Source organism: Sciurus vulgaris, assembly GCF_902686455.1.
Source record: "Sciurus vulgaris genome assembly, chromosome: 3".
NCBI classification, from domain to species: Eukaryota; Metazoa; Chordata; class Mammalia; order Rodentia; family Sciuridae; genus Sciurus; species Sciurus vulgaris.
Window position 1 is genome coordinate 160,814,947 of NC_136463.1, and position 27,401 is coordinate 160,842,347.

At 35.9% G+C, this 27,401-nt stretch overlaps 1 protein-coding gene across 1 annotated transcript in view; it reads left to right on the top strand.

The window, feature by feature from the left end:
* Nucleotides 1-27,401, top strand: part of PTH2R (parathyroid hormone 2 receptor) — a gene marked incomplete at its 5' end in the record, with an annotated part of 102,376 nt that overhangs the window by 49,451 nt on the left and 25,524 nt on the right. The window contains 6 exon segments of the mRNA XM_079134820.1: nucleotides 1,301-1,398; nucleotides 4,829-5,018; nucleotides 6,144-6,297; nucleotides 12,785-12,845; nucleotides 21,654-21,712; nucleotides 21,715-21,716. Coding sequence (XP_078990946.1) covers nucleotides 1,301-1,398; nucleotides 4,829-5,018; nucleotides 6,144-6,297; nucleotides 12,785-12,845; nucleotides 21,654-21,712; nucleotides 21,715-21,716 — 564 coding nt within the window.

Here is a 27,401-nt window from a genome sequence, read left to right on the forward strand (position 1 = left end):
AAAGATCTCAAAACACTTAACACCCCCAAAATAAATAACTCAATCAATAAATGGGCTAAGGAACTGAACAGACACTTCACAGAATAAGAAATACAGTCGATCAACAAATATATGAAAAAATGTTCAACATCTCTAGCAATTAGAGAAATAGAAATCAAAAATAGTCTAAGATTTCATTTCACTCCAGTCAGAATAGCAATTATCAAGAATACAAGCAGTAATGAGTGTTGGCAAGGGGAAAAAGGTACACTCATACATTGCTGGTGGGACTGTAAGTTGGTGCAACCATTATGGAAAGCAGAATGGAGAGTCCTCAGAAAACTTGGAATAGAACCATCATTTTATCCATTTATCCCATTCTTAGGTTTATACCCAAAGGATTTAAAATCAGCATACTACAGTGACATGAACATGTCAATGTTTATAGAAGCTCAATTCACAATAGAGCTATGTGAACCAACTTAGGTGCCCTTCAACAGCTGAATGGTAAATAAAGTGTGATATGCATACACACACACACACACACACACACACACACACACACACACACACAATGGAATATTACTCAACCTTAAAGAAGAATGAAATTATGGCATTTGCTGGTAAATAGATGGAGCTGGAGAATATCATGCTAAGTGAAATAAGCAGATCCTCAAAAACCAAAGGCTGAATGTTTTCTCTGATATGTGGATACTAGTTCACAATAGCGGGGTGGGGCTAGAAAAGAATAGAGGTACTTCGGATTAGGCAGAGGGTAGTGTAGGGGGAGCATGGTGGTAGGAAGGATAGTAGAATTAAATGGACATTATTGTGCACATATGTGATTACATGACTGGTGTGATTCTACAACATGTACAACCATAAGAATGAGAAGTTATATGCCATTTATGTATGATGTATCAAAATGCATTCTACTGCCATGTATAACTAATTAGAACAAAATTAAAAAGCAGCATATCAACCCAAAGAACACGTACTATATAATTCTAAGAAGTTTAAGAACAGTCCAAAAGTGTACGAAGCATGTGAACAGAGGAAGCTAATTCATGGTGACAGAATTGGAGTAGTGGTTATGTGGGGGTGTTAGTGGGCAGGTTTCTAATAGGAAGAGGCATAAATTAACTGGGCTTATCAAAACCCATCAAACTGCTCATTTAAGAATGTGTATTTTATTGTGTGTAAATTATAGCTCAAAAAAGCTAGAGAGAACTAGAAATAACATCCTCCAAATGACATATTGTCCTTACAGCATTTTGTTAAAATGGTCCTGTTACATATGTGACTATCTCCTCCCCTGCAGCAAGAGTTCTTCAAAAGCCTTCACGTCCTATACACTGTGGGCTACTCCATCTCTTTGGGTTCCTTGGCTGTGGCTATTCTTATCATTGGTTATTTCAGGTGAGTTAGTCTCAACCACTTTCCCATGAAGTAACGTGATCTGATTCCAATCCCTAGAAGACATAGGTCTCACAATCTGTGCCCCCAAATATTTTTCTCAACAGAACATTTTTTAATTAAACCTGATGTTTAAAGCATAAAAGCATTTGAGCTAAAAGACTGTATTTTGGTATATTTCTTTGCAAAGTGATGTAGCATATAGTTGGATGAGTTACAAAAGTTTCCATTCATGATGTAATTACTTAGTTCATGTTTCCCATGGGATTTTGGTGCCACTGGATAAAAATTCATCACCAAATATTTGATACCATCCCCTAAAACATAGTATTGACTGATTTTTTTATGCACTAAAAATTGAGTCCAATTTAATCCAAGTTAGTCTAAATTGCACCAAATTTTGAGCATCAATATACAGATATAACAGAGAACAATGTCTACAGGTTGTATATACTCAGGTTGCTTGCATTTGGTTTGTGATACCAATAATTGACCAAAAAAGTAGTATACAATGTAAGAAGTGCTTGCTATGAATTACTGTCCACTGCTTTACGTGGTGCATTGTAATTTAGAATAGCGGTTCTGGAGGACAGAAGAGGGAGATAAAGAAAGGCCTTCTAGATGAAGTGAAATCTAGAATGATACCTCAATATAAATAAAATTTAACCAAAAGAAGAGACTAGGGAAGAGTATTCCAAATCTACATTTAGACCAAGAAAAAACATGAAATGTTTGAGAAGTCAGAATTTTTTTTTTTTTGCTAGTCCATTTATTCATCATTTTTCTCTGTGTGATAGACTTTTGGTTTTGACTGAGTCTAAGTTAAGAGAAAAGTAATTTATATATCATAGAGAGAAACTGACCCATTAAATTATTATAAAAAGTCTTAGTACTGTAATACAGACTTTTGTGAAGGGCTTTGGAAGTACTGAGTATCTAGTTCAAAACTGATTAGATGGGAGGGGGAGACTTCCCAGAACACCTGGCATGTTAGCTAGGAGTGAATAGCAGAAGAAATTCAATATATTATAGATGATGGGAAGAATGTAAAGACACAAAGGCATAAAGGAGCAGAGAAGGCTCAGGGAACCTAGAAAAGTCCCACCAGGAGCATTAATGTTTAGGGAGGGCTGGCAATATAGAAATGGCCAGAAAGAAGTGAGATTTCGTGGTACTAGGTTTTGTAGGCCCTTGTCAAAGGCTTTGAATTTTGACCTATAAAGGAAACAGGAAGCTAATGAAAACAAATTTTCAGTGGCAAATTTTCTTTATTTAGAAAGTTGGAGAAAGACACATAAAAAGGTGGAACTTGTAAAATTTTCAGGCTGGACCCTGTAGTGAGAAATCATCTAAGGCATCTTAGTAGGATCGTTATTTTTTTAAGAGTGATAATTAGGTTTATGATCTTTTCTAGTTTTTTAGTAATTAGGAGGTTTAATTTTAACTGATACAGAAAACATAGAAATTGCATGTTTTTATGGGTACCCCCCTATTCTCCTCAGTCTCTGGTAACCACTAATATGCTCTCCACTCATATTAAAACTTCACATAGTACCTCATAAATATGTGCAAATATTAGGTGTCAGTCAAAAAACAAATTAAAAATTAAAAAAAACTTACTCTTGAACAACCAATGGATCAGAGAATTCAAGAAGGAAGTGAAAAGATTTTGTTTAACGAATGCAAATGGAGGTAAAACATGCCAAAACATATAGAATGCAGCACAGGAAGTACCTTGATAATAGTAATCAAGGCCTACTTCAAAAAAGCAGGAAGATCTCAGATAGACAACCTATTGTTGCATCTTAATAGTAAAACAAGAACAAACCAGATGAAGAAAGAAGTAATAAAAATCAAGGCAGAAACACATGAAAGAGACTTAAGAAACTATACAGAAAGATTAATGAAATGGGAAACTATTTATTTAAAAAGATAACACAGAATTGACAAACCCTTAGCTAGAAAAATAAAAAGGGAGAGAAGACCTGAATAAATAAAATTCAGAGGTGAAAAGGGAGATATTACATCTGAAAATACAGAAATACAAAGGATTACTAAAGATCATTATGAACAACAATACACCAACAAATTCGGTATTCTAGAAGAAATGGACAAATTCCTGAACTCATACACCTTGAATCCTCAAGAAATAGAAAACCTGAATAGACCAATAATGAGTAAAAGGATTGACTCAGTAATAAAAAGTCTTTCATCAAAGAAAAGTCAAGGACTAGATAGTTTTCCTGCTGAATTATACCAAACATTTAGAGAACTAACCCCAATTCTTCTTAAATTATTCCCAAAAATTATAGAGGAGGAAATTATATCAAAATCATCCTGTGAGGCCAGCATTACCCTGAAATCAAAAACAGACAAGGACACAAGAAAAGAAAGCTGCAGGTCAAAATTCTTGATGCAAAAATCCTCAACAAAATAATAGCAAATGAATTCTAACAGATGACTTACTATGACCAAGTGGGATTTGTTCCCGGGAAGCAAGGATGATTCAACATATGCAAATCAGTGAACACATTCAACAAAAGGAAGGAGAAAAAACATGAATTTTTTTGTTTTTTTAATGGAAGGGTCATATGATCAGATTAGTGGGATTATAGAGGGCTTCCTGAAAACAGTCTTGAGAATTGGACTTGGCAGAAATCATTACATTTTAGAGACCAAGAAATTGAAGTGCAGTGTCCAAGGTCCTAGATTGAGGTGGAAATGGAAACTTTGTCTTCTGTCTCCCTCTCCAGAGTTCATTCCACTACTCCACGCTTAGCTCTGGTCGTTAAGAATAATGGACAAAACTTTATGAGGAAAATAGATGACTAGAAATTCAGAAGGTTAGAAACAACTCAGCAATAGTTCTTCAATTTACATAATAACTCATTATGTAAATATTGAGTTAATATGTAAAGTACTTAAATATATTCTTTATAATTGCTAGAAATTATTTTCAGTAGAACTGATATATTCTAAAATAAAAGGTTTATAAAATTAATTTTGTTCTACAAAATACTCCTTTATTAGTTGCTGGTATTGAGTCTCTTGAAAAAACTAAAACCTATTTATGCATTGTAATAGCAATAAGTATAGTAAATAATTGCCACACACACCTGATTATGCTACCTGGCTAAATACTGCTGTCCTGTGAAGATACTCTCAATGAGGAGTCAGGATATGAATAAATATCCTGTCAATAATATAACATGTCAATAATGTAATATTAATAATGTAATCACTTCCCAAATATGTAAATTTAGCTCATTATCATTTGAATTTTTCCTCTTATATTATGAAATACAAGCCAGAGCTATTTAATATTGTTTGAATTTACCATTTTTTGGGGGTTGGGGATTGGGATCCTTTGGGTATTTTATTTCCCTGGTTCTCATTTTGTCCAATTCTAAATACTGGCTATTTCTCTGCATAGACGATTGCATTGCACTAGGAACTATATCCACCTGCACTTATTTGTTTCTTTCATGCTGAGAGCTATAAGCATCTTTGTCAAGGACAGAGTGGCCCAGGCTCACCTGGGAATAGAGGAGCTGCAGTCCCTGATATTGAAGGATGACCTACAAAATTCCATTGGAGCACCTTCTGTGGACAAGTCACAATATGTAAGTGTGTTGAACTTCACAGCCCACTAAATGTTCGTTAACTTGTTTTGGCTTATTTTATATTATCTTTATTAATATAAAAATAATCTAATGTGAATGACTTCTGATATTTATTTCCTCAATTCTGTCTTGTCAGGTCTAATCACTCATTTTAGATTATTAAAAGTGGTTGAGCCTTTTCCTCAAAGTCATTCTGGAATGGAAACTGCAAAAGCATATAATTAGAATGTCATACCATGTATAGAACAGAGCAACTACCATGGGTACTGTTTTTAAAAGTAGACTCATTAGCAAACCAGAAACTTGGGTGTAAAAGTCCATGACATATAGTTCCTTTATTATATATGCAGAGTCCCATTCCAATATAAAATTCCATGGTACTTGAGTCTGTTCTTAAATTAGTAAGTAGTCACCCAATAATTCAGCAAATCTGATCATTGAAGCAATGTATCTAGAAATAATTTATAATAGATCGATCATCTTGATGGTACAGATTAATGCCCTGTCTGTACCACTGCCTTTTGTAAGTTTGTAGTCCGTTCTCATTCTGGTTCTGGTTCTGGTTCATGACTTGCTTTACCCCATAGCAGGAAGCAGAAGTGATAGTGAGGCAGACGGAGGTAGACTTCCATGAGCAAGCCTGGCCAGGATGAGCAGAGCTCATTCAAATCAGCAGACCCACAGTCTTTAGGCATTTTAAATGGTTATTGTTTTAAGTCATTAACTTTTGGGGCAGTTTCTTTTGCTGCAGTATTGGCATCAAAAAGACCAGAATAAAATTCTCAGTAGAAAAATGGATCATATTTTCTTCTATATACTCTTCTATACTTCTCAGTTTCTATGATAATCATGCATTATATTTATTAAGAGAAAACATTTATGAAAAACCGATTTATTTCCTAACTTTTAAAAGAATAAATTTTTATTTTAACAGTAGAACCTATTCTCATAGTCTTAAAAATGCTGTGTTAAAATAAATTTGTTTATGTCTGTTTCAATGTTCTTGATTTTTCTATGCACGGGAAAATATTAGACTATGAGAAAGCAACCGAAGAAGCATTTTTTAGTGATCGCGTGTACAGTTGAGAGTTCTAATATGACACCATTCTGGCTTGTTTGTAACAGATCGGGTGCAAGATTGCTGTTGTGATGTTTATTTACTTCTTGGCTACAAACTACTATTGGATCCTAGTGGAAGGTCTCTACCTGCATAATTTAATCTTTGTGTCTTTCTTTTCGGACACCAAATACCTGTGGGGCTTCATCTTGGTAGGCTGGGGTAAGGCATTTATATCTCCTTTCCTTTAAACAGGTTATGGATTTGAGCACTTCTTGCCACGCCCATTATCAGCATCCCATTGACCCTTTTCCTGAAATAATCTCTCCTCATCTTGTCATTATCCCCTCTTCTTTTTTCTTTCATTGTCCTATTCTAAAATGAACATTATTAAGATCCTCCCAGCAGTAACCAACTTTTCAAGCTTAATTTGTTTAGTGTTCTTAGACCAAGATTCTCATGAGACTTCCTTGGAGGAAACTTAAGAGAATACATTGTTGGTCATGTGCATTTAGAACTGCTTGGCTCATGCCCTACATTGGTGTTCTGCATTATGAATAATTTCTCCCTAAATTTTTTAATTTGTGGATTTCTAAGTGATAATGATATATCTTTGATTTGTATTTCTAAGTACAATAAAAATGCCAGAAAGGAAGTTCCAAGACCTTTAGGACTGCATTTAACATATGCAAATTACAAACTAATTATGAGGACTCACCATGTCTTTAGGAAGGAGATCATTCACATTACTTCTGGCAGACTAATTTAAAAAAAAAAAAATGATATTCAGCTAACATCCCCAAAATGGCTTAGTTCTGGAGCAATTAGTGGGTTACGCACTAATTCAGCATGACACAGGGAAAAATATGTGTTTGTTAAAACATAAGGTAAATTGAAGTTCATACGTGGCTAAAATAGGGAAGAGTCTGGAGGTTAATAACTGCAGATCTCAATTGCTATTTTAATATTCAAATTATGAGGTGCTCAGCATAAGAACAAAAAGTCACTAAGTGGCTCAAGATTAACTTAAAGGTGTTTTTCCCCCCCCTTCAAAACAGGAACATTCTTTATTAATGATATTAATGTCAATATCATTTTAATGTTTGTAAATGTGAAGTATATGAAATTTCCTGTTTTAAGAAAGACAAAGATCGATTTATAGCATTACTTTGTTTATACAAAATGATAAAATAATTTTATTTCTGAAGCTAGCTCATCTGATTAAGGCTCTTTTAGACTGACTAGCAGTTACTTAAAAAAAAAAAACGAGAGAGAGAAGGTTTCATTTTTTAGAGCATTTAGGAAATTTTGTAGACAGTTTTTGATAATTTGTCTTCAAATCAAAATTATCTAGTAGTTATGCACCCACATAACTACAAGAAGTTGATGAAGGCGTTGATAGAAAATTCAGTAATGAATGTGGGAGTTTGTTATGTTTTGTTTCTTGAATGTCTATATCATTGGTCACTTGTGTAATTCTTTTTTCTCTATTACTGACTTGACAGCTAACTTTGCAGGCCTTTCATCAACTCTTTAGTTATGTAATAAAACTTAGTCTTTTCCTTTTTAATTAAAGTGAGGATTTTGTCATAATGAAACTTAGGAAACTAGTTTTCAAATATTTCTATGAATAAAAAAAGAATAAAAAATAGCCATGGTTCTGGTGAATTTCTATGTAAGTGTAGGTTTCTAACCCTCCTTTACAACTTTATTAATTTGTCCACAAAAATTTTGGCACAGGAATGACAACTAAATAAGCATTGTTATTTGAAATCTTCATTTTATGGAATAGCTTAAGAATGCACACAAAAGCAAGTAGGATTTTCATGGCAGCTCACTGTGAAAGCACTTCTCATGTGCTATTATGTTCACTTAATTAGTCACAGTCCCAAAAGATAATACCCACTCTTCATAGAATTATGGTTCCATCACTAGTTTATCTATATTCTCTTTCTCTCTAAAAAATAACAGTCTAAGCCAGGCACAGTGGTGCTCCCTGTAATCCTAGCGACTAGGGAGGCTGAGGCAGGAGGAACTCAAGTTCAAAGCCAGCCTCAGCAAAAAAAAACTGAGATGCTAAGCAACTCAGTGAAACCCTGTCTCTAAATCCAAAATAATGCTAGGGATGAAGTTTAGTGGTTGAGTGCCCCTGAGTTCAATCCCTGATACCCCAAAACAAAACAAAACAACAAAAAATATTCTAGGGCATATATAATGAAAAGAATAGTAATAGTACTTTATCTCTCTGCTCCCAAATCACAGCTACCATTTAATGAAGGACAAATCCAAATCCATTTGATTAGTAGATTATTTTTCTCCTACCTTAATATGAGTGTCTGATTTAAAAATATTTTCTTTACATCAGACTCATTTTTTTTCCACATGATCAAAACCATAGCTGCTTTGCAGGATTCTTTGCTGGAATAATTCATAGTGAATCAAATTGCACACTTCCTTCCAGTGATATTTTTTTATTGTTTTCACTAAAAAAGAGAACTTGCTTTGCTTCCTTTATTGCTCATTTGGACCCAGTTATTATAGCTTTACACTCTCTTCAGCTACTTAAATACTCAGAAATGTATTATTCACATTGTAGTGAGATGTAGATTTATATTATTTGCATTGATTTTGATGATTCTTAGTAATAAATTGGAAGAAAAGGAAAATTACAATCTGAAGAACAGGTGCCAGAGCTGACTTTTACTAAACTGAAGACAAATATTTAAAATGACTTTTTTTTTTTTTTACACATTTTTTATCACAAAAGAAAATGTACAGAGGAATAAAGGCAAATACTGATTTATTTCCCTCAACCAAACATATCCTTACTTTTCTCTACCCTTGCCTCAGTTCTCTCACAAATAAGGAACTTTATTCTTGGTCCCATTTCTTCTTTCATCTCTATATTTTTTTCTTTATTTTAATTCTGTATTTTAAAGGTTTTCAGTCTTATCTTTCATCCTTACTGAATATGATGATTAACTTTTATATCAGCAGCCATCCTTAATTTTCAACTGTCAGATGAGATGCCCATATGTGAATTTTATCATACAAAAGTACCTATCCTGTTAATTCCTTTCTGACTTTATCTTTATTAATCCATTCTTTTAAAAACAATTTAGGGGCTGGGGTTGTGACTCAGTGGTATAACACTCGCCTAGCATGTGTGAACCTCTGGGTTCAATTCTCAGCACTACATATAAAAACAAATAAAAATAAAGGTCCACTAACAATGAAAAAAATTAAAAATAATTTAGTCTAGGACTTACATAATACAAAGAATAGTAATTTCCTTTAGCACTCTGTTTCCAAATCATATTATGTCCCTATTGCCAAGATTTCATGTACAATGTTTTCATATTCTATGTTCTCTGAGAATAGTCAAGAGAAGGCATGATACTTCCAGTTTTATTATCTCTGTATAAAATCTTCTTAACCTAGCAAACATTTTTGGATCATCTATTTGGCAGTAAGTATAAATACAGAGATATGATTGAAGTCCCTTAGTCCATGTTGTGTTACTGTAACAAAATATCAGAAGCTGGATAATTTGTAAAGAAAAGCACCTTAGTTAGCTTATAGTTCTGAAGGTCTAAAGAGCCTGGTCTTCTGGTGAGGTCCTCATGGTGGATAACATCATATGGCAGCAAGAACATGTAAGAGATATCATACGGTGAGAGATGGAGCAAAAGACTGAGCTAAGAATGTCAGACTCATTTGATAATAGCACATTCTTTCAGTAACTCATTCATTCCTCTGGACCCAACCTATTCCCATGAGATGGGCATTAATATCTTTTGAGGATGTTCCCCCAGTGACAGAATTACCTTTTTTTTTTTTTTTTTTTTTTTTTTTTTGGTGCTAGGGATTGAACCCAGGGCCTTGTACTTACAAGGCAAGCACTCTACCAACTGAGCTATCTCCCCAGCCCCAGAATTACCACTTACTAGTCTCCACCTCTTAAAGACTCTGTCATCTCTTAACACTGCCATGTTGTAAACCAAAAACTTTTAGCACCTTTGGGGTCAATTTATATCCCATATAAGAAACATGTAGACTGACACTTTAGGTTATATTGTTTGTCCATTTGACTGTTCTGATCATATGTGTTATACTAAAAATTTTAATTAGTGAGTACAGTTATTTCAAAAACTATTTTTACTGACTTGATAAAACCTAATCAATTTTCAGTAAATGCACATAGTAACATTTAAATTTATTTAAATTTAACATTTAAACAGATGTTTATTTAAATTAACATTAAATTTATTTAAATAAAGTCAAATTTAAAATAACACTTAATTTCAAATATTTTTCTTTATTTATGTAAATAATATATAATATTTATTACATATTTAAAATATGTAATAGTGGGATATTGAAGTTGATGATCAAAAATCCTTAAAAATTCCAAAGTGATTGTCTCTATACCAGTCTTATAAATATGGGTATGCCAAGAGTGTGAAAAAAGAAATTTTATTAAGACATAGGGCTAGATATATTTTTTATAATTATCATTGAAAACATAATGGTAACCTAAACATCATTAATCAATCTTGTGTAGGGCATCATTCAGGAAATTGCCTGATCAGGAGACTGTTGATGAATATCTGAAAATGAGAAGATGTAAACATTTGAACCAAAGACAGACAGACAATTTAATGGCAATCAAGATAGTAGAACAGCAAAGGAACCCAAGGAATCCATGTCAGGCCATGCCTTTTCCATTGCATAGAATCATTCTTGTTTTTCTAAAATAAGCACTAATTAATAGCCAAGGTTGTTTTTCTTAATTTTTCTCTCATCAATATATATGTTTTAAGGAATCATGGATCATCTATTTATTTGATCAACATTTCATCTTCAGAGACTAGAAGAATTCCTAACATATATACATGGGCACTTAGCAAGGGCTTCCTGGATAATAGTTGGATAGATGGATGGATAGATGACTAGATAGGAAGAAAGAAAAAAGGAAGAAAGAATATGCAAGCTGAACCAAATAAATAACAAAAATACATTAAACCACAGCATTTGAGCAGATTGAAAAAGAATTCTATACAAGCAATAAATAAAATTGAAATGTAGAATCATAAAATTCAATAGTCATATAGACAGGCTGAGGTTAAATTCAACTGGTTAGTTGATCACTGAGGAGACCAGAGAAATTATCTATAAGGGTATGAACTTATTTTCAACTTGTAAAACATTTCTAACTGAGCCTATTTCTATGTTTGTTCACTCAGTTGCTTAGAAAGAAAACTTGAAAAATTACAATGTGTTCTTAAAAGATAAAGAATTTAATAGTGTGCTTGATAAAAAAATGTTCTTAGCTAGATTAAAATTATTTCTTTCTTATTTTGTAAGGTACTTCCTATCATCTGCAGTCTTTTAATTATGGTCTCTTTATTTCCTTTATCTTAACCTCTTTCAAAGGTCATAAAATGAAAACTCCCCCATTAAAATTCTTATTTCCCTATTCCCATGTTTATAAAAGGTTTGGCTTATATTTTTGGTTTGGTTTTGTTTTTGGTGATGTCAGAGTCTAATCAACTACAGCATGAACTAAAGAGTCATCTTTTCCTGGGGGACAAAGGACTCATGCAAAGTCATTACAACGGTTTGATATTGCAAGCTCAGAGGTGTTTATCATTATAAAGAACAAATATCACATGCTCAGATCATCAAAATGTCATAGCAGTCACCTTCATTAAGCCATTAATGCATGCAGATGTTTCTGTCTTGAGACAAGATGGGAGTCAAAGAAAGGAAAAGGCTGAAGGGGTTAAGATTTCCTGATTTGATAACTTGACATGTCTATGCATTGCACTTTAAGAATGAAAAGAATGCTCTAAAGCTATTTTGTTTTTTAAATTAGAGCTTTATAGTTATATATAGTAGTTGGATTCATCCTGACAAACTCATACGTGCATGGAAATCAATTTCAGTTCATGATTCCTGCCTTTTTCCTCCCCCTTTTCCCTCCTGTCCTCCCTCCCTTCTCCCAGTCTCCTTCCTGTACTCTTACTGACTTCCTTTTGCTCATCTATTAATTTGTATTTGATTGTTTCTTTATGTTATCCTGTCCTTCCCTCCCCCTTTCCTTTATTTTGCTCTAGCTTCTGCATGTGAGAGAAAACATTTGATCTTTGGGTTTCTGAGTTTGGCTTATTTCACTTAGCATGATATTCTCCAGTCTCTCAGCTTCTTGTGAGTTCCTTTTTTTTTTTTTTTTTTTTTTTTTTGGAGGTACTGGGTATTGAACCCAGGGCCTTGTGCTTGCAAGGCAAGCACTCTACCAACTGAGCTATATCCCCATCCCATCATGAGTTCCTTTTGTTGCTTCTCTTCTTGAAAGCACGTGGCTCTCAATGTGCCCAGAGTCAAACTGCTCAACCCCTGCCTCCAACCGGCCCCAGAAACTTCAGTGCCCTGCAAATGTGTCTTGTCTACGTCCCTCACATGAAAACTGGACCAACCATCATTTTCAGACTCTCAGGACCAAATAACATCATTGTTCTCGCTCATTTCTCAAATTGACAAAATGAAAATTAGGTGGACTTTCCTCAGTCACATTTGACATTTTTTGTGTCTTTTTTCTTTCTCAACTGCTATCAGTATTCCCTGTGTGTGATGAATAAGAGAGAGAGAAAAAAAAATCCTTACTCTTAAGAGAAATGTGGTCCTCTGAATCCTTTTCTGGTTACAGGGTTTCCAGTGGCATTTGTTGTGGCCTGGGCTGTGGTACGAGCAACTCTGGCTGATGCCAGGTGAGTGGAAAAAAAAAGTCTGCATGAATGGAAGTAATATATGTATATAACATGTAATACATGTATATAACATGTATATATAATGTGTCAAAATACATCCTACTGTCATGTATAACTAAAATGAAAGAAAAAAATGGTAACAAGAGCACCTCAGAGTAGATGTTCAGAGACGGGGGTCTGCTGAGGGTGAGGACATCGATGCCTACCTTGTGCACTCAGCCATTGGAGATCGGGCTCTGAAGGCACAGATCTAATTTTACTTAGGATTGTACAGGACATATATAGGCACATTATCCAATCAGGTTAACACACTTGTTAAAGCATAACAGAATCAGCCTATGGGTAAACTATACATCGAGATAGTGTAAACAAACCAAGTATGCCTAAGTAATTCTGCCCAGCAACAGGTCTGAGACCTGGGGGGATGGTAAGCTCCTGCACACAGCATGAGGCAAGGCAGCGCGGGTGAGCTCACATCACAGCTTGTTGGGATGCTTGATAAGTGAGGCCTCCTCTCAGCTCCTAACTCAGCCTCAGCAGCTGCAAAGGCCTTCATTCCATGGCGAGTCTTTACCATTACCTCAGTTTCTCTGTTCAGACTGTTTGGCTTACTTAGACTATGGTGTCAGTGACTGCTGTCAGATAAGCTTAAGGAATGTTCCCTACACCTCAGGTTTCCTCCAGACTCATGTCCTGCTTGGAATCTTCACTGACTTCTCTTCTTCATGCCACTTCCCATTAGGGATGTCCTATGGGAAGTTGCCTTGATGCAATGGTAGCCCCCAATACAGTTCTCACAAACTGCCTATCCCACAGGTCAGAGGACTGATGGATTCACAGAGCAGATTCAGATGCTTAAACTCCATGGTTTATGAAGTCCCTTCAAACATTGTGAGTGGCCAAGAGAAAGGGGTTTTAGTCAGCTTTTTGGCTGCTGAGACTAAAAGATCTGACCAGAACAGTTGTAGGGGAGGAAAAGTTTATTTATTTATTTTTTAAAGAAAGTTGTAGGGGAGGCTCACAGTTTTAGAGGTCCCAATCTATAAGCAGCAGGCTCCATTCCTTGGGGCTCAAGGTGAGACAGGACATCATGGTAGAAGAGTGTGGCAGAGGGAGGCAGCTCACATCATCAGGAAGCAGAGAAAGACTCCACTCACCAGATACAAATATATACCCAAAGCCACATCCCAGTTCCCACCTCCTCTAGTCATTCCCTACCACTTCATTTACCCCTCAGTTAATCCCTATGAGGGGGATTAAATTACCAATTGGGTTAAGACTCCTACAACCCAATCATTTCTCCCCTGAACCTTCTTGCATTGTCTCACATGTGAACTTTTGGGGGACATCTCACATCCAAACCATAACAGAAGGGTAAGGGGACACACTTGGATATGGGGTGAGCCAGTGGAGGGACCCCACTAGCTGGGAGGCAACATTCATGCTTCCTGACTTTCTGCTGCATCAACCTTCTCCACAGATGAGGTTGTTATGAGGATCAGAAATAAGGCGATGAACTGCAGCAAGGGAACCAGAGGGACGGTGCATATAAAAACATACACTTCTGGTGTCAGAGACATGGGGCGAGTACACTGGCCATCGCTATACGTCCCAAAGGGACTTTTGAGCAGCTCTGGGATTTACTTTAATTTTTTGGGCAAAGGACATATGAGAATGGGTTTCACCCATCAGTGGCTGAATCAAGACCTCAAGAATACTGAGCGCTTCCTGTCTATCAGGGATATTTTGTGTCTCTCATCTGTTTACTATCATGAACACTTAGTGCCCTGTCATCTCACACATCTTTAGTACCTGAGCTTGACACCCAAGAGCTCTGTTTACTACTCACCTGTCTATATTTAATAAAAATTATAGGTTTCATCCATCTCATTTGTTCTTTTGTCTTCTAATAGTAGAAGACTTGGTAATGGAATACAGTTTAACATCATGGATTGTATACCTTGTATATATTTCATGATAGCAGGTACAACTTCAGCTTCTTGGGAACTTTAATTTGAGCCAATGTGTTTGTTTTGGATTGCTAGCTATTTCCTTTAGAAATTACTTTATCTGCTGTGCACTGAAAAAGAAAGGGGAAAAAAAAAAAAAAGCCATGTTAAGGGAGCACCTGAAGTCTATAAAAGCCTGCCACTCTGCTCTGAACAGTCCTGGTCACTGTCTTCAGGTGTAGCTTCTCTTTATTCCAGGACTTACTGGCTTCACTCTTTTTTTTTGTTTTTTGGACCAGGGATTGAACTCAGCGGTTCTTAAGCATTTAGTCACATCCCCAGTCCTTTTTTGTGTTTTATTTCGAGACAGGGTCTCACACTGAGTTGCTTAGGCCCTCGCTAAATTGCTGAGGCTGGCTTTGAACTTGATCCTCCTGCCTCAGTCTCTCAAGTTGCTGGGATTACAGGCGTGTTGCCCTTCCCATTTTAACTTGCTCTTATCCCCTTATGCTATCTGGATTTGTTCACCATTGATAAATTGGGTTAATGGTGTCTATGTTGTTATCATTATTGCTATATTTACACAGGGATGTTAGAAATCTCAAAGAAAACTTGCGGCATCTGTTTTTGATTTCCAGGGGAGGGAGGCCGATTCAGTAAAGTAGGCACTAATTGAGGCTACAGTAACCATATCCTGAGATGTGTAACTGTGTAAACTAGGCTCAGTTACACAGTTAGATGGTAGAACCTATGGCATTTTCTGGTCCAACACTTTCATTTTAGACATAAAATGAGACTCAGAGACATCATGACACCTTCTCAGAGCTCATCACCAGCTTGGATCAGAATTTTTACTCATTCATTCATTTAACATGTAGTCCAGGCCTTTAGCACAGGAAAGCATGTAAATTCACAATGCATTTTATGTTGAATTAATTAGCTTTCTTGTAGTTCTCATTTTCTTCTTTAAAAGTTATGAACTAAAATTTGAAACATTAAAATCACAAGTCTTTTTACTGAAAAAGAAGCAATATAAATTTATTTTTTGAGGTCATAAATTCATTAAGCAACATAAAATGTTGGCAAAATATAACTGTGCTAAATATTTCTTTAAAACAAATGAATTAACCTAAAAATTGAATATAGGTTAGATCATATGACTCTGCTGTGTCAAATATTTCACTTTTCTCTTTCCTTACTCAGAATAAATGTTAATTCTATAGTACCCTAATTTGAGATAACTGAATGAAGGGATTATTTTATAATTTATTTTATATATAAGCGTATTACTACTTACTTGGCATGATTTCAAAGAGAAAAAGTTTTTGTAGTTTTTCTTGGATGAAGTTTGACTTACATAAAGAGACATGTCACAAAGCTCAGGTGAAGGACAGCAAACTTCACACGTCTCCAAAAGAAGGATGGGTTTGTATTTATGACTTATACATTTGAGACTCAACTTCTTCTGACCTGGCTTTTCAATGCCAGAAACTTTGGTTTTCTCTACATTGTGGCCATTTAGAGAGAAGCAGATTGAACCCAGTTCTAAAAGATACTGGAAACACTACTGAATATATGTAGAAGTTTCTTCCCATTCTAAAATGCTGTTGAGAGTGTGACTCGGCTGAGGGAGGTTGAGATAATTCAGTAGCTTAGGCAGGACAATCAATTTAGAGTGAATAATTTTGACGCTCTTTCTTTTTTCTTACAAAAGCAGTAACACTTTACAGATGTCTTAGTCCCTTCTCCTTGCCCTCCTTCAGAGGAGGACAATAGACATCAATGCGTGGGGACACCTGGAGCTTCCTTGCCGTATACTTTTTTCCATCATTCAGAAGGAGAAGGCAGAGCCTCTGATGGGAAGAACCAAGGGAAGGTACTCTGACCTTCCTAGGGCATCTGTACAGGCTCTGGGGCTGGGCCTCTCTCCGTAGAACTTTTTATTTCTTTTAAATGTTTTTATTAGTGCATAATAGTTATTCATAATCGTAGGGCTCCATTTTGACATTCATAAATGCATACAATGTAGTTTTCCTCCATTTCCGTCCCCAGTACTTCCCTTGTTCTTCCCCTCCTTCCTCTCCTTTGGTCCTCACTTCTATTCTAATGTTATCCTTTCTGTTTTTAAGAGATTCCATTTGTCATTTCTTCTTTCTCTCTAGTTTCTACATATTAGAGAAAACATTTGACCCTTGATTTCTGAGTCTGGTTTATTTCACTCTGTGTGGCTTGATGTTCTCCAGTTCCACCCATTTACCAGCAAATGACATTATTTCATTCTTTATGGCTGAGTAAAATTTCATTGGTGTATATATTGTACATTTTCTTTATCCATTTTTCTATTGATGGGGCACCTAGACTGGTTCCATAACTTGGCTATTGTGAATTGTGTTGCTATAAACATTGGTATGCATGTATCATTATGTATTCCAATTTTAGTTCTTTTGGATAGATTTCAAGGAGTGGGAGAGCTGTGACTGTATGGTGATCCCATTTCTAGTCTTTTGAGGAATCTCCATAGTGCTTTCCAAAGTGGTTTGTACTAATTTTTTTAAATTTATTTTTTTTATTGTTTGTTCTATTGGTTACACATGACAGCAGGAATGCATTTTGATTCATTGTACACAAATGAAGTACAATTTTCATTTCTCTGATTGTACATGATATAGAGTCACGCCATTCATGTAACCATATATGTACATAGGGTAATGATGGTTATCTTATTTCCACCATCTTTCCTTTCCCCTGTCCTCCTTCCCTCCCTCATTTCCCTCTACACAATCCATAGTTTCCTCCATTATTCCTTTACCTCCATCTCCCCATTATGTATCATCATCCACTTATCAGAGAAAACATTTGGCCTTTGGTTTTTTGTGTTTGGCTTATTTCACTTAGCATGATATTCTCCAACTTTATCCATTACCTGCAGATGCCATAATTTTATTCTTCTTTATGGCTGAGTAATATTTCCATTGTTTATATATACCACAGTTTCTTTATCCATTCATCTATTGAAGGACATCTAGGTTGGTTCCACAATCTAGCTATCATGAATTGTGGTTGTATTAATTCGTAGTCCACCAAAAATATATGTGTGTACTTTTTCCCACATCCTTACCAGGAATTATTTGTTTTCTTGGTTATTGTCATTTTAACTGGGGTGGGATGAAATCTCAGTGTAGTTTTGATTTGCATCTCCTTGATTGCTAAGGAGTCGAAACATTTTTTCATATATTTGTTGGCAATTTGTATTTCTTCTTCTTGAGAAGAAATGTCTACTTAGATATTTTGCCCATTTATGCAGTGAGTTATAAGTTTTTTTTTGGATGTTAAGGTTTTTTGAATTCTTTATACATTCTAAATATGTTGGAAGAGAAGCTGGCAAGGAATTTCTTCCATTCTTCAGGCTCTTCTCTTTATGCTCTTATTTCTTGCTGTACGGAAGCTTTTAAATTTAATGCCATTCCACTTGTTGATTCTTGGATTTATTTCTTGAGCTTTTAGAGTCTTATTAATAAGGGAAGTCAGTGCCTGAACCAATATGTTGGAGTGTTATACTGTTTTTTTCCTAGCAGTTTCACTGTTTCTGGTCTACTTCTTAGGTGTTTGATATACTGAGTTGATTTTTAATGCAGGGTGAGAGATAGGCATCTAGTTTCATTCTTCTACATATGGCTATCCAGTTTTCTGGGCTGGGCCCGTCTTGTCTTCTCTACTCTTCACGGTTGTGAGTTGTGGAGAGACTGCAATATTCAGTTAATTCAATTCAGTGAATTCATCTGGCAATGTGTCTATTTCCAACCCTGGTGTAGAAAAGTTCTTTTTTTATAGTCGTACCTTTGTGCATCATACTCCATCCTTCAGAATGGCATTTTCTAAAGTTGAAATCTATTTTAAAAATCTGAACAGAGAGTTCCTGGACCATGTTAACAAACAGTGTGAGATGGGGCCATTGAAAAAGCAATTAAAAGTAAGTATTTGTAGCAGTTTCTTTCAAAGTTCTGAAATCTCAGTTGCCCCTGTTATATCAAAGGGTAAATTTGAAACTTTGACACTGAAAACCATCAAAATCAAGTTTTTCAAGGTAGCTTATTTTGGCTTTCTAAATACAAGTATTTTGTAGAACTAGAATTGTATAATTGAATTTCATTGTGTTAGAAGGGCCATTCTGGAATGTCTTCGAAGCCAAGAAAGGACTATGAAGATATTATCCAATGTCAGAAACTGAAAGAAAGTGTATTATTCATCCAAAACCTTATAGATAGTAAATCAGTGCTTAGTTTATACTTGGGCAGTACATTTGCTGCTTTCCTTATAGAAGAAAGCTTTTAGGGCAGTATGATACATGTTCTGCACAAGTCAATAAAAACGTCTTTTGTCTTTCTTGTCTGGTTGAGTAATGTTTAAAATAGATGTCTGTACAAACAGAAGGAAATGTTTAATAATGTGCAAGTGTAAAATTTCTGTGCCTTAGGCTTCCGTTTTATTCAGACTTTAAGTTCATTGATTTGTAGATTTCAGCTATTGATTTTGCAGATTTCAGCTGCACTTTGGGGTGGGGTCTGATTGATTTATATGGTGCATCCTTGTAATGAAATGTACAACTCATCTGATAAGTATGCTATATGACTGGTCTCTCTTGGCACCGATATTGGAAAATATATATACACATATGCAAAAAGAAAATTTCATGACAGTGTACTCATTGCATTATTTGGAAAGATAGGTGTACTTTTGGTGACTGTGACAAAATACCTGAAAGAATCAACTTTAAAAGAGGAGAAGGTTTATTTTGACTCGTGTTTTCAGAGGTTTCAGTCGTGGTTGCTCAGCCCTGTTGGTCTGGGCCTGTGGTGGCACAGTATAACATGGTAAGACCACGTGGTGAGGAGGCTGCTCATCTTTGAGCCTGGGAAGCACAAAGAGAAAGAGGAGGGACTAAGGGGCTAATAGCTCCTCAAAGGCATGCCCCTAATAACCCAACTTCCTTCCATGAGGCCCTGCCTTCCACAGGTTCCCTCACCTCCCAGTGATGCCCCAGGCTGGGGACAACCCTTCAACACAGAGGCCTCTGGGGGACATTCGAGATCCAAACTATAGCAATGAGGAAAATAAGAATGTAACTTTTGTATTTGTTTTATATTCATAATGAAACACTGGAACCACATACAATAAGCAGTAAAAAGATGTCGTCTGCAAGAGGAGGGGAGGGGGCAGAGGTCGGCAGCAACATGGGAGACCGAGACAACTCAATGTCTGTCTTTGGGTATATTTTGATTTTTGAAATGAAAACACATTACCTGTACATAAGAATTAGACCTTAAGAATACGTAGTTGATGCTAATCAGGTGCTGTACCACTGAGCTGTACTCTCAGCCCTTAGTTTTGCTTTTTTAGATTTTTTTTTCAGCACTGGGGTTCAAACCAGGGCCTCATGGGTGCTTGGCTGGTATTCAACCGTGGAGCTATATCCCCAGCCCAGTTTTGCTGTTTTAATATCTCCGTTATCTGAAATTTTCTGTTTCCTCAGTTGAATCATATACAGAATGTATATAAGGAAATAAGGATTTGTAAAGTCAAAAAAAAAAGAAAAAAAGAGTTGAAAAAGTGTTTTATTACCCATAACTTGTTCACAAATAAAATGTAACTTCTCAGTTAGGTTATCATCTAGAATTTAAAAATTGTCATTATTTCCCCAGAATTTCTTGATATTATGTACTGTCAGTATGGTGAATGCTGTGTTTCCTCAAAGAAGAAAAGAAACAGAAGGCTCTTATTTATATGTTTTTAATTTTAAAAACTGTTTAAATTGCTATATTAGTTTTAAATAGAACTAGGTTTAAAAAAAAATTAAACCCACTCTGTGCTGTTTACTGTAGTGAACTTTTTCAGTTCAATTTAGATTGGGTGTAGTTGAGACACTTACTTTGGATTTAATTTACGTTAGTTCATCCAATGAATACTTACAGATTATCTACCTACTATGTGTACTGTTCTAGGCACTTGTAATACCTCACTACACAAAAGCAGTTAACACCTGCCCATATAGAATTTAAATTTTAGCTAGAATCAGAAAACAAGTATAAACAAATAGATAAATTATGTGATATTTTTATTCAATACTGCTAAAAACAAATTTTTAAAAATTAAAGATAAAAATCATGGATTATGTGTTAATATAGAGTGAACATTTGTCAAAGTTTGGAGTTTTCTTTTGAATCCTCATTTAATGAAGAAGCTAGTAAGATGTTATAATTGGTTCACAAGAGATATCAAAGAACCACATGTTTGTATTCAGGAAAACGAACACTGAAAATTTACAAATAAATACAAAAACTCATCAATTTCCTTCTACTGAACAGGCTCATTTTTATTTCTGTGCCAAGAATCATCAGCATTCAGCTTTATGTTGCATTTCTATGGATAAGAATAATTTGCCTTGTGTCAGTTTTCTACAATTTATGGACTCAAAATAAATAACTTCTGAAAGGATAAGAATATTATCAATAAGACATAATATGTCTAATTTCAATGACAGTATAAACAAACGTATAAATTTGTACCCGCATTTAGAAGATGATAATGTTTGGTGTTCTACAACAAGGGTTTGACTCTGGTCACATGAAAGCAATATCCTAATATTCAGAATACTCTGTTTACATATGTGCTACCTAAAGCATGAAATCAGGACTACGATGTGTTCTTTCACTGGTTTGGATGTTTCAAGACTTGTTTTATGTCTTTGTCTCTTACTCAGAGCTAGGGTGAAAGTTTTGGTCCAAACTTAAAATGATACTTAATTCTCATTACCTATTTGCTTTGCCAGATTTATTCACGAAAGTCCTTTTACATGTCTCAGGTGCTGGGAACTTAGTGCTGGAGACAGGTGGATTTATCAAGCTCCAATCTTGGCAGCTATTGGGTAAGTTTAAAAAAGAATCGTGATATATAGTATATATATATATTTTTTTTTTTTTTTTTTTTTTTAAAGATGAATAAATGAACTGCTGCTAGACCCGAGAGAAAGTTTGTCTGTCCTGATAGTCTATAATACATTTGGGAAACTCTCACATTACATAGCAATAGCTGTTGGAAGAGCTGGGATTGGGCATCAGACCTTATATGTTGGATGATATTGAGACCCATATAGAAATCATGTGCTCTTCTTTTAATGAGGTTTAATCAGCATTGAGGACAGTTCTAAGACTTCAAAATATTTATGATCATGTATATGTAGGGAGTTGAAATTGTAAATCTCTTCCCCCTTTTTATCTATTATATCTCTACTTCAGTGTTCTGATGACCTGGGGTGGTGGGGAGAAAAAGTTGGAATGGCAGGGGGACAGAGAAATTCCTGGGAGAGGATGATAGCATGATCCATTATAAAGTATTACCTCAAGCTTTTATTTTATTTTATTTTTTCTGCTGGGGGATCAAACCCTGGGCTCCGCACATACTAAGAACTTAAAACTCACTTGATGTACTTTTCCCAAGGAACTCAGTGGATTTTAATTTTTTGGTATCAGGAATAAACCCAGGTGTGCTTCACCTCTGAGCCACATCCCCAGTCCTTTTCTATTTTTTATTTTGAGGCAGGTTCTCACTAAATTGCTTATTAGGGCCTTGCTAAGTTGCTGAGGCTGGCTTTGTACTTGTGATCCTCCTGCCTCAGCTTCCTGAGCTGCTGGGATTATAGGCATGCCTTACCACACCCAGTAAGTTAAGTGTATTTTATACCAAAAAGTATCCTGCAGAATCCTCTCTAGTAGGTAATAGGGAAAAAGACTAGAGTTGACAATGAATATTGCATAGGACCTATGTACTTGTAATGTTTCTGCTGTCTATTGCATCTATGTTACTAAGGAAAACAGAACTGCACAATTTTTGCATCCAGCAGACTCACGAAAATATTTACTCTTGACCTTTCTTGAAGACCCTATAGCATCAGTTTCTTTGTGGTTTGATAAAGTTATACCGTGTTGTGTTTTCCTGATGTTCGTGTATGTAATGCAGGAATATGAGCCTTTAAGAAACATGACTGTTGTCCCAATCCTAAATGTTTAATCAATCATTAGGCAATAATTTTACAACCTGATTATTAACTAAGTTTTGGGGTGGTTCTTGTTCTCTACTTTCTTCTTTTCTTTTGGACAAAGTGTCACCCAGTTTGTTAGCACATTGCAAGTGGGACCAAGATGGGTAGCAATTAATATGGCTGAGATTTTGTAGGATCATCAAGGGAATCAGTTAAAAAATTATTTGTCTCATAGGAAATTTGCTAAAAGAAAAATAAAAGACACCAAAAGGATCTATATTTTGGCGACCCATTGATACAATGTATAGAAGGGGAAATAAAATCTAGAACGGTTTTGGAGAAGCCAGTTTGTATGCTTGCTAAGTATTTGGTTGTCAAATTAGACCCAATTCTGTGTAAGGAAAAGTTAAAAAAAAAAAAAAAAAAAAATGGGACAAAAGAGTGAATGAATGACTTAAATGATCGATTCTCTTCATTTTCATTTTAATGTAATGAAATGCTACTATGTTAATCTAGTGATAAGCCATCCCAGAACTACACCTGTATTCCAGAGAGAACATCACTAAATTTGAAGAATTAACTTGATGAAATAGGGTCTGGTGTTTACTACTTTGATTTTCCTTTTATCCATCAGAATTCTTCCTTATCCATACTTCCAAGACTTTTATTTTCTTACTTTCTAGTTTCTCCTTTTTAGGGGGGAGAACTTATATCTTATTATTATTTTTTGTGTCTTCACTGCCCAATAATGGGACTGATAAATGAGAGATACTCTTTTAATGCTCTTAAATTTACCTACATTTTAATGTAATGATTAATTTTGCTTTTTCATCAGATGAAAAGGAAGGACCTGCTAAAATCCAAGGGATCCTTACAAAATTATTAGGAAATAAAGCAAAGGCAGCAGAGAAAAGCAAATCACAGGGTGTTTTCCACTTTAACAACTGATTTTTTTTATCCAAAGCTTGTTATAGATATAAGTGACTCGCATCATCAACATGAATGAAAAACTTAATTGCTGAGGTTTCTAAATGGCAGTGAAGTCAGGTGATCCAAGAGTGTCTAAGTTTCACCTGTGGTGAAGGGGAACCAGGCGTGGTGGTCTACTCAATATGTTGAAGAACACTGAAGTGGATGCTCATTTCACCTTGAACTAAAATTATGACAGCTCTAAAGCAGGAATTCCTAAATACTTTCCAGTACTACAAGATCCGTTTAATCAACCAGCACAAGGGGACCTTTCTGTTCACCCAGAGTTACCTTCTCTTCTCTTTATTACAATTCAGGGCTTCAAAAATGCCCCTTGAAGATTCTTAATTTACCCATAGTCTGCTAATGTATCTGAAACATCTCAGAAATGTCAAAAATTGGATTTGAAATCAATATCCCACTTGGTTTTATCAACAAGTTAGAGGAGGTTGAGTTATGAAATAAAAATAAAAAAGGCAAGTGGAATCCTGAGGGAAATAAACAATAGGATTACAAAGAGCAGCACTCAGGTGGGGTTTACAATAACATTAGGGAAACATCTCAGGAGACAAGAAGATAAACCTGATGAACAGAGAGCTCCCGAGGCAGATTTGGTCTTTGGGAAGAAGAACGTGTAAGATCCTTGTGGTGATGGTACTGGGTGTGCAGTCCCTGGTATTGAGACTGCCAAGGCAATGGCTCAGAGCATACCCTGAAAACATGCACAGAAGTCCCGGAGAGTCAGGAAGAAGAGGACATGCAGGGAGCCCAAGTGGGTCTGATTTTAAGTCTCGATTCCAAGGACACTGATTATTTTACTAGGAATTCCAAAAGTGCTTTATAAGCATGATTGGCATTGAGAAAGAATAAGGTCACTTAGTATCTACTTTGGAAGAAGGTGGGTATTAGTAATGAACAGGAAATCATGAGCAAAGGAAGTGGTGATTCATAGGGCAGATTCGTTTATTTTTTTGTTTTTGCAGATCAGGAGGGGTCATGAGAGAGTTTTGATGGGTCTGACCTAAGGTTGTGTGGAGGTGTCAGGAGCTGAGGCTGCAGTGAGAGCAGGGGCTGGACTCTAAAGGAGCTCCTATATCTTGCTGAAGAGCAGAGACCCACGGAGGCCCTGGGTTCTGTCCCCAGTACTATAAATAAATAAATAAATAAATACATACATACATACATACATACATACTAAAATTAAAATAATTAAGGGAATTAGAGCTCTCATTCAGAAAGTACCAGAACTTGGTGGAGACCAGCAGTGGGGCAATCAGGTAATAATGGATGTCTGTGGGGTGTGAGTAGTTCCCCTCCTTAGTGAACCTGAATTGTTAGGACAGGGATCTGAGAGTTGGCGGGTAAAGAAGTACCAAGAACTGGGGTTAGAGGTCTGAGCACTTTGCTTTTTACACTTGGACTTCATTTTCCTCATGGTCCTCATGGTCAGGACTTCGACCCTTGTTCCTCCTGCCACCTCCTGTCCTGCCACCTTCTCTTCATGCTGCCTCAGTCCCCTACAAGGCTCCCCTTTTACTTTTGTGAACCTGCTGCACTGTTTCCCACCTTAGGGTCTTTACCAGTTTTTGCATATGCTCAGAAATTGCTCCTTAGTGCTCCACACTGAAGTCTGGTCTTTCTTGGGAGTGGAGCCAGATGTGTCAGGAGTTTTGAGCAAGGACTATGGATCAGGCTGTCCTTGTTAGGATTCCTCTCATTCATTTTTTATTTTGTTGCCTGTGTGTGTATGTGTGTGTGTGTGCGCGCGCGCGCACATGTGTGCTTTGATCTTATCTTTAAAAAAAAAAATCATTGCCCAGACCAATGTCATGAAGCTTTTGCATGATGTTTTCTTCTAGTTGTTTTACAGCACCAGGTCTTATATTGAAGTCTTTGATCCATTTTGTGTCAGTGTTATACTTGCTGTGAGTTAAGGGTTCAGTTTCACTTTTCTGTGTGTGACTGTCCAGAGTTCCCAGCATCCCTAGAACTCTTTATTGAAGGAACTGTACTTTGCCATGTGTGTTCTTGGCTCCTTTGTTGAAGGTTAGTTGACTGTGGATATGTGAATTTATTTCTGGACTCTCTTCTTTTCCATTGGCCTGTATGTCTGTTTTTCCGTCAGTACTATACTTTTTTGGTCTCTATAGCTTTGTAATATATTTGGAGTCAGATAGTGTGGTGCCAACTTTGGTCTTGCTCAAGATTGCTTTGGTTAATCAGGGTCTTTTGTGGTTTCAAGTGAATTTTAGAATTACTTTTTTTTACTGTAAAGAATGCAGTTGGTATTTTGATAGGGATTGGACTGAATCTGTAAATCTTTTTGGGTAGTATGGACAAATTAATCCTTCCAATCCATAAATGTGGGGTGCCTTCTCATTTATCTGTGTCTTCTTTAATTCCCTTCATCAATATTTTATAATTTTTAATCTACAAGTCTTTTACCTCTATGGGTAATTTGATTCCTAAGGATCATATTCTCTTTACTGTTGGTTGTTTTCTTAGTTTCCTTTTAGATAGTTTTTGTTTGTGTAATTTGTTGAGTATTTTAGCAGTTTTTGATATTTTCCTCCAGGAAGCAAGTGTTCATTCTCCATAACTTCTTAATGGTACCAGTTTTGGATTTCAGGTCAATTGGTTCTCCTGTAACTTTGCTTTCTGATGAATTTTTAAAAGTTTAAAAGATTTTTGGTGGTTTGTTTTGCAGATTATCTAACATTTCTTTGCATAAGATGGGAGCAAGACTTCTAGCTTTCTACTATTGGAGAAATACAATTAAAAACAAAATCTTCTCCTACCCCTGAAACTCTCTCTACAAAGGTATCAAGAAAACACTTTTAGTATTGAATTATTAAACCAGAACAAAATGTGCATCACAGGCAATCTGGTAAGATTGCAAAGACAAAGAAATCATATTCCTTTAGTAAGTCAAGCCAAAACAACCCTTTGTATACATGATTTCAAGAGGAACAGGTAACTAGTTTTCAAGTAAGAGGACTTGGCAACACTATTTGTTACACATGATTCATACTAACTACCCAGTAATTGGGGTAATTACCTGTGAGCTAATTGCCATTATGTAGAGGAAAAATAAGCTTCTCACCTTTTTGTGGCAAGAGGTAGTTTTGAAACTTGAAGATAGGCCACTGCAGAAGCTAGGGTCCTGCCATCCCCCCAAAACCAGGAGCCAGTGCTGTCTCCCCTGAAGTTTGTACTTTAAGGAGATGTTTCCAGGTTTTTGAGAAAGACATTCCCTGGTTATAAGGCTGACAAAAAGCCTAAAAAGGATTATATATTTAAAAAAGGAGTCACAGAGATGGGAACGTACTTACGAGTCTTCTAAGGTAAATGTTCTGAGAAAAAGAAAGGGAGGGAAATATCTGTTTTCAACAAGGATTGTGAAACTTCTGATTTTTAATTTGTGTTTGTCCTTACACTATCTTCCAAGCGGAAGCTGAAGTCTCTGGGCTAATTTGAATGTGAAATTGTTTTGCAGTGATTTCCAGGGAAACTTTCTTATCTATATGCTCCTGGGATTTCAGACCCTTGAGGGAGTTTAGACCCGTGAAGCCCACAACCCATAGTTACTGTACCGCCAGTGTG